The sequence below is a fragment of the Periplaneta americana genome, chromosome 2 (assembly GCF_040183065.1).
Source record: "Periplaneta americana isolate PAMFEO1 chromosome 2, P.americana_PAMFEO1_priV1, whole genome shotgun sequence".
Classification (NCBI taxonomy): domain Eukaryota; kingdom Metazoa; phylum Arthropoda; class Insecta; order Blattodea; family Blattidae; genus Periplaneta; species Periplaneta americana.
The window spans coordinates 101,486,386-101,504,823 of NC_091118.1; the positions used below are offsets into that span (position 1 = coordinate 101,486,386).

Consider the following 18,438-nt stretch of genomic DNA (forward strand, 5'->3'; position numbering starts at 1 on the left):
AAGTTTCCGAATATATATAGAGTACAGTAGAACACCGTTTATCTGAAATAAAAGGGATGGAAACATTTCGGATAATCGATGAAAAATATTTTGGTATTTTGCAGGAATGTTCCAAAAGTTTTAATTTACATTTAACCCAATCAGAGACGGTTGGTACTCCTACTCCATAATCAGAAGCAACATTTCACAAGATTGTGCTACTTTTCACATGTCTCATGACTTCTAACTTATCCTTTATGGATACAACAATACATTTTCTTTTACTCGACATCGCACTAGTGTAACTAACAATAAGACATACCGATAATGTGATACAACTAAAATGAATGAGAAATTGGAAACTTACTTCGAATGCATATATCATAATCCTGTAATTCCCAAGTAGGTGGGAGGAGGGGGGGGGGGAGAACATCTCACTTAACAGGACTGGTCGTGCCCGGTTACTATACAAAACAAGTCTTTGGGGAATGGAGGTGGAAAACAGATGTAGCATTGCTGTGAGGACATTGACTTCAATTTGTAGCCATGCTATTGGGGTAGGGTTACCATGAGAAGAAATTCTATAGGAGGACATGGAATCTAAAATAAGAGGACATTGCTGAAAAAAATTGGTATGAACAAAATTAAAGATAAAAACAATGGCTCACCTTAGTCAGTTTTCTCACTAGTTGCTGGATCAGTATTACATCTGTACCCTACTTATCGGTGGAGCCCACTTTGTGCACAAGAGCCTGAAGAGACAAACTTATATCTTGTAACAAATAACTATGGAACTGTTCACAGGACATGTCCTTGAAATTATATTTCACCATGATGATACCTCTGACCATCTCTGTTAGCATGCAATTTTGTTCTTTTGTCCATTGAGCAGATATTAGGGAAAATACTCTCTCAGCACTTCCATTGTGACTTGGGATAAATAAATAAAATTGACATTTTTAAGAGTTCTGAGAAAGTTTCAATGCTCGTAGAAATATTGGAATAGAAGAATTTGCACCATTGTTTATCTAAACTCAAATCTTTGTCAAAATTAACTTGTTTGGCATATCTTTGTACATTGCAGGATAAAATTGATAAAATAGCTTAGAATCATGAATAGTGAGTGACGTTTTTAGATTGTAAGAATTCAATGCATGTCATTAGGTCATCATATTTTATGTTTTGTTATGTGCTCCAGCTTCAACCATTGAAAGCAGTTAATTGTTTCATAGATTTTCACAATTTGTTTAGATATTCTATGCATAATATCGTACATTATTCAATATTCATATTAATTGTAGGTGAAATGCAAAATGCCGGACATTTCAATTTTTTTTTTAATGCCTGCCCGACAAGCTAAAATGATTAAAAAAGAGAACGTGTCCTCCCTTTGCCGGACGATGGTAACCCTGTATTGGGGATGAACAAAATATTGCAAGGATAAACAGAACATTGGCTGTTTTATTATTATTATTATTATTATTATTATTATTATTATTATTATTATTATTATTATTATTATTGCGACATTGTTTCGGATAAGCTGGATTTTGATTAACCGAAGTTTGGTTAAGAGGGGTTTTATTGTATTTTAAAGCAACCTCCTGAATTTACAGGTTGCCGAAAAAGACAAGGTAAACAAAAGTACGATAATAACGGGAATAAAACTTAGGATTTAAGTATACTTGCAATAAATGTTGAAAAATACCAAATTAATATGAAATTAGAGATTAAAATTACATTTTTAAGTGTTTTTTTAATACACTGTTATTTAACAATGCTGTATCAACTACATACTTGACTATTTAGTGTCAATGGAATTAGTGATAGAGAGATGGTATTTGGTGAGATAAGGTCAAGGTTTCGCCATAGATTACCTGCCATTTGCCTTATGGTTGGGGAAAACCTCGGAAAAAACCCAATCAACCCAAGCTGGAATCGAACCCACGTCCGGGTGCAACTCCAAGGCAAGTGCCTTAGCCAACTGAGCTATGCTGGTGGCTATTTAAGTATTACTTCTAAAAATTATTACAGTATATAAATGGTTTTTAATATATGCAAGGACCCCTAATTACAATGATAACAATGCTTTTAATTTTATTAATGGGTAATCCAGGGCTTTTCCCAATTTCCACAAAATGGCGTGGTATAGTGAAATGTGCTCCCACCATCAATCCAAAAACCTGTATTTCAGTTAACTTGTATTTGACTTTATAGTAGACTCATAAATGCTCCTTTTTGTCGTTATCCACTTCCTCAGGCTGACTTTATGATGTTCAAGTCTAACAGTAGGATTGAGGATGTATCCTTTAGAACTATTTTCTTTAAAAGCGATTGTCAATCCTACGACAACTACTGTTAATGGCAAGACATGCTGTGCTCCGTATATATATATATATATATATATATATATATATATATATATATGTATGTTTTTTTTAATTATGAGTAGAGTCCTGTGAGAGTGGTTTTATTTTTAAGAATGATTTGTTTAGAATTTCAAGATTTTGGTGTTATTGCCAATTTGCCAATGTTATTTTAAAAATATGTACATGTCAATTTTATAATCTTGGCTTTTGATATTACACATAAGAGTAGTATTTATAATATTTTGAGCAATCGTTTTTCAGTTTACAATTTTATTTATATACATTTTAATAGATGGTTGCATTCACTTGCTCACAAAATGGCAGAACGAAATGTGCCATTGAAGAAAGGAAAAAAAGATGGAAATTATAAAAATGTTACGTAAAAGTACTTCATTGTTAATGTTTTGTGAATAAAACAACAAGTGTTACAGGAATTCGTTAAAAAACTTGAATGATGTTTTTCTTTTCGTATTATTTTTCGTATTATTTCTAGATTCAAAAATACATGTTTTGGTGTTATAGGAAGACGCATAAGAAATGGTGGAAAAAGTTAAAACAGTTGGCATTATCGTACATCGCAAATTTTACAGATCTTTAAATATGTTTATAAATATACTTTTGCAGTTTCACAAACAAGAAGTGTGAGTATAAACTTCAAATGCAAAAAGAAGTACCAGTATCAAATACTAGCCTATTTCAGCCATTGCAGAAGGAGAGAAGGAAGAAAAGTTTTGTATTACTTTTTTTTCTTCCATAAATTTGCTTGGTTTTCCATACATGTCATAGTTCGCTCTAGCAACTTAAGAAAACAACTTAATATATTGATAGCTAGTCGAATTTTCTTGGTTTCATTGTCTGGAGAACTGCCTCTGGTAGAAAACCATCTTGCATTAAAGGTGATTGCAGAAGTGGAAAGATATGAGATGCAGAGCAGAGCTTCCTTTACTCCACCAAACACCATTATTGGACACAAAGCAGAAATCAATGAAGTAGGCCTACATGATGTTGCAAATTATGACCCTGCATTGCCTTTGTGTAAGAAGCAATTGAAAGACAGTTGGGACTCTCCAAAAGGCCCTGTAAGGCTATTTTACTAATCTCAAAACTAACTTCTATAACAGAGGAAAGAATTTCCAAAAATCTTGATTTGACAGGTGTGATTGTAATAACATGAGTAAAACTAAGGAGAACTATGGCAAAGAAGCTTTTAATAGAAAAAGAAACATCTTCTGTGGATCTCTAGAAAAATAACTAAGGAAGATATAAGTGAAGTACTTTATGTGGAATGTGGCATTGTGTGGGGCAGAAACATGAACATTACGACGAAGTGAAGATAAACAGCTGGAAACATTTGAGATGTGGATACTGAGAAGAATGTAGCGCATGAAATGGATAGACAGAATAAGGAATGAAGCTGTGCTAGAAAGAGTGGGTGAAGAAATAATAATGGTGAAACTGATTTGAAAGAGAAAAAGAAACCAGCTGGGTCACTAGCTAAGAAGAAACTGCATACTGAAGGGTGCACTGGAAGGAATGGTGAACAAAAGAAAAGTTCAGGGCAGAAGAAGGCATCAAATGATAGACAACATTAAAATATATTAATCATATGTGAAGACTAAGAGGAAGGCAGAAAAGAGGAGAGAGAATGCTTAGTTTGCAGTCAAAGACCTGCCCTTGGGTAGAAAACTATAAATGAACAAATAATTGGTTAGAATACAGGAAACGTACATCTTAAGATGCTATGTTTGGTGTAGAATATTTTTTCCTGAATGATTAATCTTTACAAGGACATATAGATAAACTGTTTATTATTAAGTTCTGCAGGAATGGAAAAATCAAAATGAACATTTAGAGAATCATGGAAAAGAAAATGCTACATAAATAGCATGATTTCTGGCAATAGTACAGACCCGAAACAACTGAGCGTGCGCATTATGTTATAACTGAAACTTCGAAAATTCAGGTGGCCCAAATTTTGTTTCTGGCTCTGTACAAACTTGGAAAACCAATCAACGTACTTCTAGATCATCATAGACAAGGAATGATTGCTGAAAGAAAACACTTGAGAACAGAGAAGTAATGAAGAGAATCCTTGATATCATATCCTCCTTACTAAAGGAGGAAGACCATTTAGAGGACACAAACTCCAAAGTGTGGGAAATGGGACTCATCTTGGAAATTTTTATTTGTATTAGGAAAGTATGACCTGGAAATGAAGAAATATTTGTAGAGGGGATCCAAGAATGCAATCTATTTTAGCAAAACCAAAATAATCTTCTAAGTTCTTTCAACAATCCTTGAGGGTGTATGTAAAAATCTGCATAGGAAGAACATCTCAATAATAGCAGATGAAACTAGACTAGACGGCATTTTGGAAGGCGGTCAGCTGCTACATGCGCCATAGCATTTCTGGCATGTGACGTCACAAACTTGTATAGTAGAACCAATCAGAATCAGTCTATAACAAGTACTCCCAGAGTTCGTTTGTTCACGTTTGAGTGTTTCAATACATTGAATAAGTATAACTAACATTTAGTGTGTGTGTAAGATAAATAAATGGAAGAAGAGACTGTAAAAAGACAAGTATTGCACAGGCAGGCACGGAAAATAGTGTTTAAGGTGTATAATTATTTTAAAAACGTTGACGAGCAGAATGCTGCCAGCCATATTGATGTTGACTGCAACGTTGCCAACATGCAAGAAACGACTGTAGAAGCATGTGGTGTGGGATTGAGAACCATGCAAAGAATATTGTAACTTTAAAATTCAAAGCAATGATGTTGTTTTATTCTTACAACAATAACTCTTCACTTTCTACAATTTAAATCCACTCCCGTCAACAATGGGATTTACACTCCACACAATAACCACAGTATTCGTTATTGCACTCCACAGACGACAATGACAATTTACTTGGATTATTGAGAACAACAATGAACTGTTAATTTTAACTAATGTTCACAAAGCACTATTTACAAATCAGAACTGTCAGTTCTCAGTTCGTTTGCCTTGGCTAGTTCTTCTAGCTCAGTCACTCAAGTTCACCGTATCTCGAACTCAGGTCCCCCAACTGCGGTCCACTGCACTCGAACTCAAGTCTTCCAACCACGTTGCTTCCGCCTAGACCCTCGGACAGTTGCGGACACACGCTCAAGTCGATCTCCGGTCTGGCTTCACTGCTACACAAGACTGGCTGGCTTCTTGACCAAAACTGAAAACTCCTCTCGAAGGCTGGTTTCCTTTTATTTGCTAGGCAACACTTCGCGAGCCTTCGATCTCTGGTCGTTTCCGTCACTAGATGATTCGGTTTCGAGAATAATCTGTCACGCTGCTGCTCCCCCCTTCACTTCGCGCAGCAGTTTGCTTTCTTCCCTTCTCGGCAAGCACCAGATGCGTGCGCAACCTCTCTTACGTCTGTCCCCTCCAGACCCGAGGGGCTGCAGCCTTCTTCGTCGCGTTTTCTCGTGCGCCCCGCCATCTGCGGGACGCGTGATCGAGCCTCGACTTGGCTGTCACAATATTGTTAGTGAAGAAAAGAGGGTTTGTTTGGTGTCATGCTTACAGTAATCAACAGCTAAGGTCATTATTGTCTTTTGATAATTTAAATTCTCTCCTGCGCTATTTGTATTGCATGTGCTCATGAAGTACGATGTGGCAATGTTGTATGCTGCCTTGCCCTCTCTATCTGTCTCTCAATGCAAACACTAGCAGATTACCACCTTCCGAATTGCCGTCGACTCTAGTAATTGTGGCCACAATAAGCAAAATAGGCCTACTGTAAATGTCTCTTGCTAGATATTTTGATGCTATGACAAATGAGACAGTAGAAGTTTTACTTGGACATAAAGGGTACAAAATGCTGTCTTGCTTTACTACTTTGGTACAGTGCATAATTTGTCAAGGTTAGTCTATCTCGTTTTTAATTGACTTTAAAAATATTGTATAGAATAATATTCAGAAGCTTAAGGTACTAAGTCGACTTGCTGTTCAGAAGTAGTAGATGCAATTTATGAGAATTTCCCAAACATTGTTCAGAAGTATTTCCTCCTAAAAGAAAGAAAGTGTTAACAAAACTTGAAAGGTGAATGACATTGCATTACTTTCCAGACGGCAAAACTCTATTTCATTTCTATTGTTCTATTATGTCCCCAACATTCAGATGAATATTTGCTAATTTTGTGTTAATTTTCTAATCTGATCAATGTAATTAAAGGGAAATAATTTGAAAAAAAAAAGTGTTTTTTGAAGAAAAAGTAAAATCCCTCGAAATATTCCCCTTGTACGTCTGCTTTGTCGCCAAATTTGTTATGCCCTTATGTGACTTAGAGATGGCATGCAACACCATTTTTAATGATATGACGTTCACTGGCTCTATAACCGATAAATTTCATTTGCTTGTTTTTGTATTTTTTTTTTTTTTACATTGTAATATTAAAATAAATATGGCTTAGTGAAAATTAATGCTAAATGTATGACATTCTTTTACAGATATTTAGCATTATATCCTAGATAAATTCTCTGGTTGAAATCTTACTATCAGGAACTATTATGAAAATAAAAATAATTTATTAATGGCAAATTTGAAAATTAAGAAAGTAAAAAGTGTAAATCTAAATTTTCATAGTTAAATGTTCGTAACATAATTTGTTCTAGAAAATTTGTAGAATATTTATTTTGTAAACACAGTGCTGAAGAAATAGAACTAATATGTTTGATGGAAGTGGAGTTATATATAACTTTTTCTAAAACATTGTATTTTAGAACAGAAATCCAAATTTGGGGTCCCAAATTTTTTTTTTTTGTGGGATATGAATTCAGAATCATAATATTTGAGCAAAGTTCAAAGTATGTACTAGAAATTACACTAATGTGTCTTAAATTAAAAAAATTGAAATGTTCAGTATCCTCTCCCCTTAAGTTAAAAATAATAGTAATACGTATTATCAAAGAAGAACATGAAGCAGAAGAATGAATTACCTATATTCCGATATATACGAGTATAGTGTTAATAGAGCTGCTAAAGTTGACTTTTAAATTCATACTTAACATTACATCTTGACAGTTCAATCTTGATCACTCTAGTTTAGTCTGTTAACACTTTCACGAAAAGACATTACTCTGGAAATACAAATTAAATATTGCTGTGCATATCTTGTGTTGTGTTCATAGAATGATGATGATGCAGAACGTTTGGAGCGCCGGCGAAATGCCGAAATGGAAATGCGTCAGCGTGACAGTACTCCACCTACTTCTGAAAAACGCAAATCTATTGGAGGATCCATTTCAGGACTCTCTCCTGCACAGCTTGCTGATCATTATGCCAACTGTATTAAATTGTCAGCTGAGAATGTAAGTACATCACCACCATCACAACTCCTGCTGATGCTGCTGTTGCCGCTACTTATGTACAATTATTGGCATTGGTGTCATAACCACTACCATTCCATTGTGCTGGCTCTGTTCCTTCCATTTCAAAATAATTGGTCTTCCCATGTTTTCTTTCTTCTGGTGAAGACCATTGTCAAATTAAATAATGCAGAAGTGTTTTCATTTTAATTATATTTATTACATTTTATTTTCTGAATTATAAATTTAAGTTGGATAACAAGAATACTTTACCTTTTTAAACTACATAAATTTTCATCTTTGCAATTAAAGATTGTTGAAATTTTTGTTTTTGTTTTAATAATTGGGTACTTTTATTTTACCTGGAATTATTTATTTTGTACAAGGTTTGACAATATTGATTGTATCATATTATATGTTTCAGAAAATCAATACCAAAAATGCCTTCAGTTTACAGCTTATTGACTATATGGCAATGATGCTGAAGAAACGAGACTCCAAAATGGACAATTTTCAGGTAGGATCTTAATACTGTATAAGTTAAATATTTCACGCATTTTTGCATAACTTTAAATCTGTTCATCTTTAACTGCTAGAATTCTAGTGTAAGCATACTGTATTTTCTAAAGTTTGTCTTAAATTTTCTAAGAGTAAGAGGAATGTTTGCTGAAGAAGTAATCAGTACGAAATGTAACTTGATTTACCAGGAAGGTACTCTTTCTTCTGTTTGTGGATTGTAACTTGGTAGTTTTTGATGTAAAAAAATCTCAAATTCGTATGTTTATTGATTAATATAAGAATTCAGAAATGAAAATCTGATAAACCATACTTAGGAGAGAGTCGGGTAGTATCGGACATCGGGTAATATCGGACAGTGAGTTTCTTTCGTCTACCACACGATGATAGTACCTGATTGACATGGTTACATTTCTGTGATGTCGCATAGAGAAACGTAACCATGTCATTCAGGTACTACCATATGGTGGTAGATGAAAGAAACGCGCTGTCCGATACTACCCGACTCTCCCCTACTCAGCTATAAGACCTCCCTTTTTCTCTCTATTTTTAGTTCCGAAATCAGGGGGAGGGTCTTATAGACACAAAGATGCAGAAGATGCTTTTGTCATGTGCGTAGACATGATCAATTGATCAAGGATCATATACATTATAGCAGTGGGTGTTAGTCTGTGAGATTACATGCTGGTTAAATGTAAATGGCTAAAAGAAAAACGAAAATGTTGGTTTTCAGTACAGTATCTTGTTCCCCCCCCCCAAGTTTTCACTGTTAGAATCACAGGTTTTCCTCTTGTCTTTACTTCCAACATCGTTTCTAGACAGTCCTTTGTCTTAATTTTCTTCACTTTCATCCCATGGAAGATCATCTTCAGAGCCACGAAATGCACAAGAGATTCCAGTCTCCTTAAAACTTTTCAACCGTGTCAGTAGTGATCTACTCACAAATAAATTGTAGCAGTGGTAGCAATTTTTTTTTTATTGTCACATGCATGGTATCCATATCCATTTAGTATAAAACCTCCTGATATGGTTCTTACAGGACTTGTTTAAGAAGACATCTAATGGCTTCGAAACTGACCTAAGCACTCCTGGAATAATCACTGGACAGGTTTTTGTTAGTCCTTTTTGTTTTTTTATGCCCTCAACTAACAAGTGTAAGTGATTGCAAAAGATCTCCAGTACAAGCATCGATTTCTTATTAAGTTGGGCTCCTGTACACTGTTTTTGTACAGTTTTTAACTAGTTTTTCACCAGGTCTGCCTCTATCCACCCTTTTTCCTGTACAGAAATGTAAATTTCCTTTAGGAAGAGTACTTTAGGCAGAATTTTTCTTTTGAATACATAATATGGCAGGAGTTAACTGCCATCTGCAAACACATCTAGCATAATTATTCGCTATAGCTTTTCATCTTCCCAGGTTTTCACTAAAACACATGATGTACCTGCTGCGTTTATCATTGTATTTGTTGACATGTTGGAGAAATTTGGATGTTTGATCGACATTGTCAATTTGCGATGGTTCATCTGTGTAGTCAACAAGAAATTAAACTTAACATGTTTCAGTGGATAAATCGTACTGCCTAGCCTCAACTCATTTTAATTTCTGTTACTGATATTCCTTGGTTCTGCGCAATCTCACATTCTTTGAATTATAGCATAGTTTTTTGTACTTCTGATTTAACTCCAACTCACTTGTTTTAAATGGTACACCCAATATATATTTTTTTTATTTTTGAATATTGCTTATTAAGAGCTTTTCAAAAAATACCCACACTTGATATTTCTGTATAAATTCAGTGTTGTTAAATCAAGAAAACAGAAAAGTATATCAAATATTAAAATAATAAAATACTTCTTCCTTAACAAAAACAAAACAAAGCTAACTCCCTTCTAAATTCTGTGTTCAAACTGGTAAACCTCAGCTGCTTGACAATGTGCCAGTCGATCATAGAAACCATTTAAGGAATGATTTAACAAGGCTTTCGGAATATCTTGCACCACTTCCATTATTCAATGCTCCAGATCTTCTAAGTAGTTGGGTCTTTCTCGATATGCTACTGACTTCAAATGGCCCCACAAAAAGAAGTCCAAAGGCAACAAATCTGGGGATCTAGCTGCCACTCTATGTGACCTCTCCTGCGAATCCATCGTTGTGGAAAAACCTGGTCTAAATGTTTACGAACATTCTGTCCATAGTGAGCTGGAGCTCCATCTTGTTGGAAATAGATGTCATCTCTGGGTGGACGATGGTTGACTGGATGTGGAAACAAGTTTGCAATGGTGGTACTACTTGATTTTGAAGCAAATCTAAGTATCTATTAGAATTTAGCGTTTCTCTAAAGAAAAAAGGACCAATAATGTGGTCACCAATAATACCAGCCCAAACATTAAGTTTCTGTGGATACTGCATGTGGTTCCCCTCCATCCATTGTGGATTTATGTCTGAACAGTATCGGCAATTGTGTCTGTTGACAAATCCATTTGATGAGATCGCTGTCTGTCTCCATAGCCAATAATCATTCAAAATTTAAATTCTTTCCCTTTCGCTCAACATCAGACAGAATTATTTAACACACTAGAATGTCATATTCAATTCCTTAACTAAGATGTCTGTGTCAATAAACATGTTTTCATGGATGTAAACAATGGACAATCAAATTACAGTAAACAAAAGAAGCGTTTTACCCGTATTCGTTGGATATAAACAAAGGACAGTCAAATCACAGTAAACAAAAGAAGTGTTTTACTTGTATTATTCGTTAGACCTACACTTTTCTGTTTTCTTGATTTAGTAATACTGAATTTGTACAGAAGTATCAAGTGTGGGCACTTTTTGAAAAGCTCTTAATGAGCACTATTAAAAGATAAAAAAATATGTTGGATGTTCCATTTAAAATAAGAGAGTTGGAGTTAAACCGGAAGTACAAAAAGCTCGGTAATACCATTATTGAGTTCTTAGTATAGTGTTATCCCCACATACCAAGTTTCTTGTCACTGAATCACATGCTTCAAAAGTTATTTAGGTGATGTGGGACTTTTAACTAACCCTGCATAATAATTTAATGTAGTGGATCCCTTCAGCTTCGAAAAAAATTCACAGATCCTCAAATTAATCATATTATAGGAAGACTGTTGATTGACAACACGTCACATTTTGCTGATTACATACCATGTTTTGAATATAATATCAAGCAGCATTTTCGATATTTTTGTATTTTTATGAACTTGTTATCCCGTATTTTAGCATGAATAATACATTATATTACGTAACCTTGAGTTGATAAGTAGACAGACATAAGACTTACAATAGAATTTATATCCATAATTGTAAAAATGTTATCTTCTAAATACTAATGTAAAAATGAAATTGTATTCTCATCTGGCAAATTTTCAAGTTGGGGGTGATCAAAGGAAGCTGAATTGTCATATCTGGTGTGACATTCAGGCAATGATGGTATTTTGATTTTGTTTCTGCATATCGCGAAAATCCTATTTGGAATAGGTATATTGTTGAAAATGAGAGATGTTCTCCACTGCACATTTAAAAATTCTTGAAGAAGACTGTAGCATAAATCGGTAAAGGAAGTTCACTAAATTTGTGTTTTGAAGTATTGTCTGAGATCAGATTTAGCAAACTCATATTTTTTTCTGGACATATCTGATTTTTCTGAAATGCTAAAAGGTCTCTTATCCATTTGTCTTGTTTGATGGAAGGTAGTAAATATTTCTGAAAAGATCCTTCCAAACCATTTAAATATTGGTTTGTGTTATCAACAACAGCTTCTGAGAAACAGGTTCTGTATTCTATCAAAAAGTCATTGAGAGCTGGGAAGCATTCATCTCTATATATTTCTTTTAGAATGCATGTTCGCACTAAAATAATGTAATATTGTTCCTGGTTGTGAATATCTAAACACATTTTCCCTGACATGAAAGATTAAGTTCATTTCCTTTTGTAAAAATATCTATATGTGCAAGGTATGGTATTGAAAGGTCCTCAGTGCGACATTTGACTGTGTTATTAGGTGGCTGTACCATTTGAAATTTATTTTTATGCTGTTCTTTCAATAAACAAGTTACTATATTTATTGCACGTGGTTTAATGAAGGTGTCTGATTTTATGGGCCTCTCCAGTTAATGTTATGCTGTAACTCACATACTATGGAGCCTCTGTATGATTTTCATGATTGATTATCGCACTTTTAGCGAAAATATCCTGACAGTATGATAAACCTTGATGTTTATGCTAAAAAAATTATATTCTTTTCATTACATTTGGGGTGATTAGTTTTCACATGTCTGCGAAGTTTAGTAGGCAATAATCAACTGTTATTTAACACTTAGTTACACAACACACATAGGACGTGCAAAACAGTTTTAATTCCTGTATCAGTAAGCGTAAGTGCCAGATATAGATCATATATCCATTTTTTGGTCGATTCACCTGTCTGATTTGGCAGCACTGGGATGTATTACATGGCACAGGGGCCCACTGATTTCTTAATTTATAGAACTATTACTTTTTTTTTTTTTCATTAGTTATTAATTCATAGAGATGACACTATTATGAAAGAAAATATAAATATATTTAACCCTAGAAAGCTAACGCTTCGTCAAAATGACAACGCGTAAATATAAAATCTCTCCCCCCACCACTTCTCACTATGTGAGGCACTTCGCGCCTTGTGTACCTTCAGTTGGCCTTGAGCTACGGCGAGAGTGATATCAGTCGTGTTTAATTGTTGTGTTGTAAATTGGTTATTGGTGCTGCGTAGTCATTCTGACGAAGCATTAGCTTTATCGTAAGTATATTGGACTGCTCGGCGGAAGTTATATATTTTGTTTTACTGTCTGTTATCTGTAAAGTTTACAAATATTCTTTCTATCTCTCTATGTAGGTACTGAAACTAATACGTCTTAATATTGTGAAGTGTAATTTGTATAGAATGGTATCTACGGAAGAAATTTATACAGAAAAGAAAATCATAAAATGGCTAGAGGAAGAGGAAGAAATTGGTGAGAATGGCAATAGTTATAGTGAAAGTGAGGATAATATAGAACATGATGATATTGTGTTGACAGACGAAAACTCTGATATTGATCCAACTTTTGGCCCTCTTAGCGAAAAGACAATACATCATTCTATAGACTCCAGCTCTGATGAAGTGGAATCGTCTGCTGAAGAAATAGATCATACAGTTCAAACATCTGATACTGATAATTCACAACCGCAAGCAGGAATACATAGTCAAGCAGCTCACCCAAACATCATTGTATGCGGTAAAACTGGACTGGTTGGGGAAAAATGGGCATCGTTGGTCTGCAATTTCTTCGAAGCCACCAAATACTCGTTCAGCAGCTAGAAATATTATACATGTTCGACAAGGACCAAAAGCTGACGTTAGAAATGTGAACTCGCCGAAAGATGCATTTTCCTTATTTTTTACTCAGACAATGCGTCAAAAATAATTTAACACACAAATGAAAAAATTGCAACTAAACGTACGAATTATAGTGTTCAAAACGCAACTGTATCTGAGCTCAGTGTAGAAGAATTTGATGCATTTCTAAGTATTCTGATATTGTCTGCATTTCAGAAGAATAACCACTTACCATCAAAGGAATTGTTTGATTCAGAATACTGTGGGATGAGATATAAAGCGACAATGAGTTGTGATAGGTTCGACTTCCTTTGTGAATGTTTGCGTTTCGATGACCACACAACCAGACTTGAAAGAAGGCAAACAGACAAATTTGCTCCAATAAGGGAGATCTGGGAACAGTTTATAGCTGTCTGTAGGGAATCGTACAAGCCTGGCTCTTTCCTTACAATTGATGAACAACTTCTAGCCTTCAGGGGGTGATGTCCTTTTAAAATATACATCCCTAACAAACCATCAAAGTATGGCATCAAAATTTTTATGGTATGTGACAATGGTACTAAGTACATGTTCGATGCAATGCCTTATCTAGGCAAGAACACTGCTCCTGCAAATCAACTGTTGGCGGACTTCTTTGTAAAGGCCCTCACCAGGAGTGTTTATGGTACCAACCGCAACATAACAATGGACAAGTGGTTCACGTCCATTCCTCTAGCATCTGAGCTCCTGAAAACTCCTTATAATTTGACAATAGTGGGCACTCTACGCAAAAATAAGCGGGAAATTCCACCCGAATTACTCAACCATAAGACTAGGAAAGTGGGAACGTCAATGTTCTGTTTCGATCAAGAAAAAACTCCTGTATCCTACAAAACAAAACCTAACAATGTAGTGTTGCTGCTTTCGACAACTCACAACACAGCATCCATTAACCCAACTTCCAAAAAAACGGACATCATCGAGTTTTACAACTCAACAAAAGGCGCAGTGGACACATTGGACCAAATGTGCAATCAGATGACTTGCAGCAGAAAGACAAGAAGATGGCCTCTTTGCGTCTTTTATGGAATGGTCAATATCGCTCTAGTGAACAGTTATGTGATTTACACACACAACAAGGTCAGCAATAAAGAAAAACCATTGACTAGGCGTCAGTTTGGAAAGGAACTTCACTCTGCACTTACAAATTCATGGGTGACACATCGCCTTGGAATGCGCAACTTACCGTGCTTGCTACGTTTGTCCATGGCAGAAATACTTCATGTGAACATGCCTGTGGATGAACCAGAAGCCCAGGAATCAAGAAAACGCAAGATCTGCGCCTTCTGTCCAAGCAAGAGACTGAGAATGACGAAAGTATTTTGCTACAAGAGTTCCAGAGCAGTATGTGGTGAACACCAAACAATATGCTGTTTTGAATGTAAAGATGGACGTTAAGAGTGGTCAGGAATATTTTGTATGTTTATAATACTGTAAGGAACAAAAAAATTACATTAGCAATTATAGAATACAAATAAACCTCTTTCTTCAATGCAAGAAAAAATTGTCGTCAAAATGACTATGCGTTAGCTTTAATGCTCCTGATGTAGCACGTTAGCTTTCTAGGGTTAATTCACCGTTTGATACTGTAATGACATGGCTATCAACACACCATTTTTAAATCACAAACACCTGACATTACCATGCCTGCAGAGAATGACTACATATTGAAAACTGACAATGCTTGTAAAGTGATGAATATAATTAGAGTTTATTCAAACCACATGCTATACATAAGAAATGTTGTTAATTATTGATCTACAGCACATTGTTGATCTGGGTGTAACTGAAAGATTACTTTACAAGCAAATTACAAAACATATTACAAATACTGCTAAGTTTGGGAAAAATATATATACTTAAAAGAATATGGCCAACCACAGAATCCCTGATAATTGTTGGCAGATACCTGGGGATCCACAGAGCACACTTTGGGAACCACTGATTTCTTTGATATGGTTCAGCATGAAGTAAAACTGCTTTGTATGTCAACTATGTAACTAACTTAATGACTCCTTTATCGATAATTTTGTGGTTTAATCCTGAGACTGACTATCATTGTGGAAGTTTTGTAATATTCAGATTTATCAGGATTTTCTTGACATTTCTCCTTTTACTGGGATGCAAAGAGGGAAGGGAGGAAGAAGAAGGGTACTACATGGGAATAGGTGATGTGTTGTAACAATCATAATGAATATAACTCCAGCCCTGAAACGTCTTTAGAAAAATCTGAAGAAGCAAAGTGACATATGTTGCTTGTGATAGTAACTTCTGTAAATTGCAAAGTAAATGTGTTCCATTCCACAGTTTCTAGGTAATTTTCACTCTTTTCATTGCCAAGTGATGTCATGATTGAGTCAACTTGGAACTTGAAACCTAAGGATGCTATTGCTACATAGTGTACATTCATTTAACACAATTCCTTACTCTGTTTATGTGAGTTAATGAGATACAGTTGTAACATAATGAACATTATTAGTACTATATACACCCTTTCATCTCTTGTAACTCGAATTTATATTGTGTAGAACCAAGTGATATATACCTGCCATGTACAGAATTGATGCAATAGATGGAATCTAACTAGGACTGTGTCATGTAGGCTACAACAGTGATTCCTAAACTATGGTGGGTTCCAAGGAATCCGACAAAATATTTATGTAATGGTAGATTTTGGGATTATTATTATTATTATTATTATTATTATTATTATTATTATTATTATTATTATTGCTTCAGAAACGATTAGAGAAAACACGGAAATTTTACTTGAAGCAAGTAAAGCGATAGGTTTGAAAGTAAACCCTGAAAAGACGAAGTGTATGTCTCGTGACCAGAATATTCTACGAAATGGAAATATAAAAATGGGAAATTTATCTTTTGAAGAGGTGGAAAAATTCAAATATCTTGGAGCAACAGTAACAAATATAAATGACACTTGGGAGGAAATTAAATGCAGAATAAATATGGGAAATGCGTGTTATTATTCAGTTGAGAAGCTTTTGTCATCTAGTCTGCTGTCAAAAAATGTGGAAGTTAGAATTTATAAAACAGCTATATTACTGGTTCTGTATGGTTGTGAAACTTGGACTCTCACTTTGAGAGAGGAACAGAGATTAAGGGAGTCAGAATAAGGTTTTTAGGAAAATATTTGGGGCTAAAAGGGATGAAGTTACAGGAGAATGGAGAAAGTTACACAATGCAGAACTGTATGCATTGTATTCTTCACCTGACATAATTAGGAACATTACGAGGGCTATTCCTAAAGTAACTTCTGTTTTCATATAGCGTGCATAACAACAGTGACAGTGGCACTGCTCTTGCAGTGGAGTGTACCTTGAAGTAGTACGCGTTGAGCAGCAGTAGAGTCAAGGTTGTGTCTTTGTTCCTCTCTGAGCCACGTGCTGTCAAAATGTGTGCTGCAATCGCAAGTCCCGCCAGGTGTGAGGTACGTTCCATAATAAAATTGATTGTGCCCAAAAACTGTAAAGCTAGTGAAATCCATCGCCAACTTTGTGAAGTTTATGGGCTAGATGTAATGAGTGAAGGTGGTGTAAGACAATGGTGCCGTATGTTCAAAAATGGGCGAACCAATGTCCATGATGAAGAGAGAAGTGGTCGACTGAGTATCGTGAATGCAGATCTGATTCGTTTAGTTGACGAAAGGGTTAGAGCAAACCGCAGGTTCATCATGTCGGAGCTTAGTGAGGATTTTCCATAGATTATTCATACTCTTCTGTACAAAGTGATTACCAAAGATTTGGGCTACCAGAAACTTTCTGCCAGATGGGTGCCTAAACTCCTTTCTGAGGAACAAAAGGCTCAGCAGATGGGAGCAGCACTGTCCTTTCTTGAGCGTTACAAAAGAGAAGGTGATGCTTTTCTCGATCAGATTGTGACAAAAGATGATACTTGGGTCCGGTATGTGAATGCAGAAACAAAGCTTCAATCAATGCAGTGGGGCCATACTCTCTGCCCAAAAAAACCCACAAAGTGTCGTCAAACACTTTGCACGAGGAAACTCATGCCAACTGTCTTCTGGGACAGAAAAGGAATTTTACTAGTGGAGTTCTTGAAGAGGAATGCCACAATTAATGCTGAGCATTACAGTAACACAGTAACAAACTTGGAAAGGGCCATTCAAAACAAACGTCGTGACATGTTGAGCTCTGAGGTGATTTTCCTGCATGATAACACCCTGCTGCATACAGCGCATCGTACTGCAACCAAACTGCAAGAGTTCAACTGGGAAGTATTGGATCTCCCTCCCTTTAGCCCAGATTTGGTGCCTAGCAATTACCATCTCTTCATGCACATGAAGACGTGGCTTGACTTGAAGCGCTTTGACGATGAGTTAAAAACCAGTGTCGTAGGTTGGCTTCAGTTGCAGGCGGCTGAACTCTACGATTGCGGAATTTGGAAGCTCGTCAAATGCTACGACAAGTGTCTCAACGTGACTGGAAACTATGTGGAAAAATAAACTAAAGTGTATACTTTCAAATGTATTGTAACCCAATTTTGTAATGTCATTCACAGGTTTGTAAAAAAATAAACAAAAGTTACTTTATGAATAGCCCTCGTAAATCCAGACGTTTGAGATGGGCAGGGCATGTGGCACATATGGGCGAATCCAGAAATGCATATAGTGTATTAGTTGGAAGGCCAGAGGGGAAAAGACCTTTGGGGATGCCGGGACATAGATAGGAGGATAATATTAAAATGGATTTGAGGGAGGTGGAATATGATGATAGAGACTGGATTAATCTTGCACAGGATAGGGACCCGATTGTGGGCTTATGTGAGGGCGG

At 35.6% G+C, this 18,438-nt stretch overlaps 1 protein-coding gene across 5 annotated transcripts in view; it reads left to right on the plus strand.

Moving 5' to 3' along the window:
- The window catches only part of barr (non-SMC condensin I complex subunit H), a 152,569-nt gene that overhangs the window by 41,626 nt on the left and 92,505 nt on the right, over positions 1 to 18,438 (plus strand). For all 5 annotated transcript variants that reach the window (XM_069818218.1, XM_069818222.1, XM_069818221.1 and 2 more), the window contains 2 exons: positions 7,518 to 7,697; positions 8,119 to 8,211. In XM_069818218.1, the coding sequence (XP_069674319.1) occupies positions 7,518 to 7,697; positions 8,119 to 8,211 (273 nt within the window). The remainder of the gene's footprint in view (positions 1 to 7,517; positions 7,698 to 8,118; positions 8,212 to 18,438) is intronic.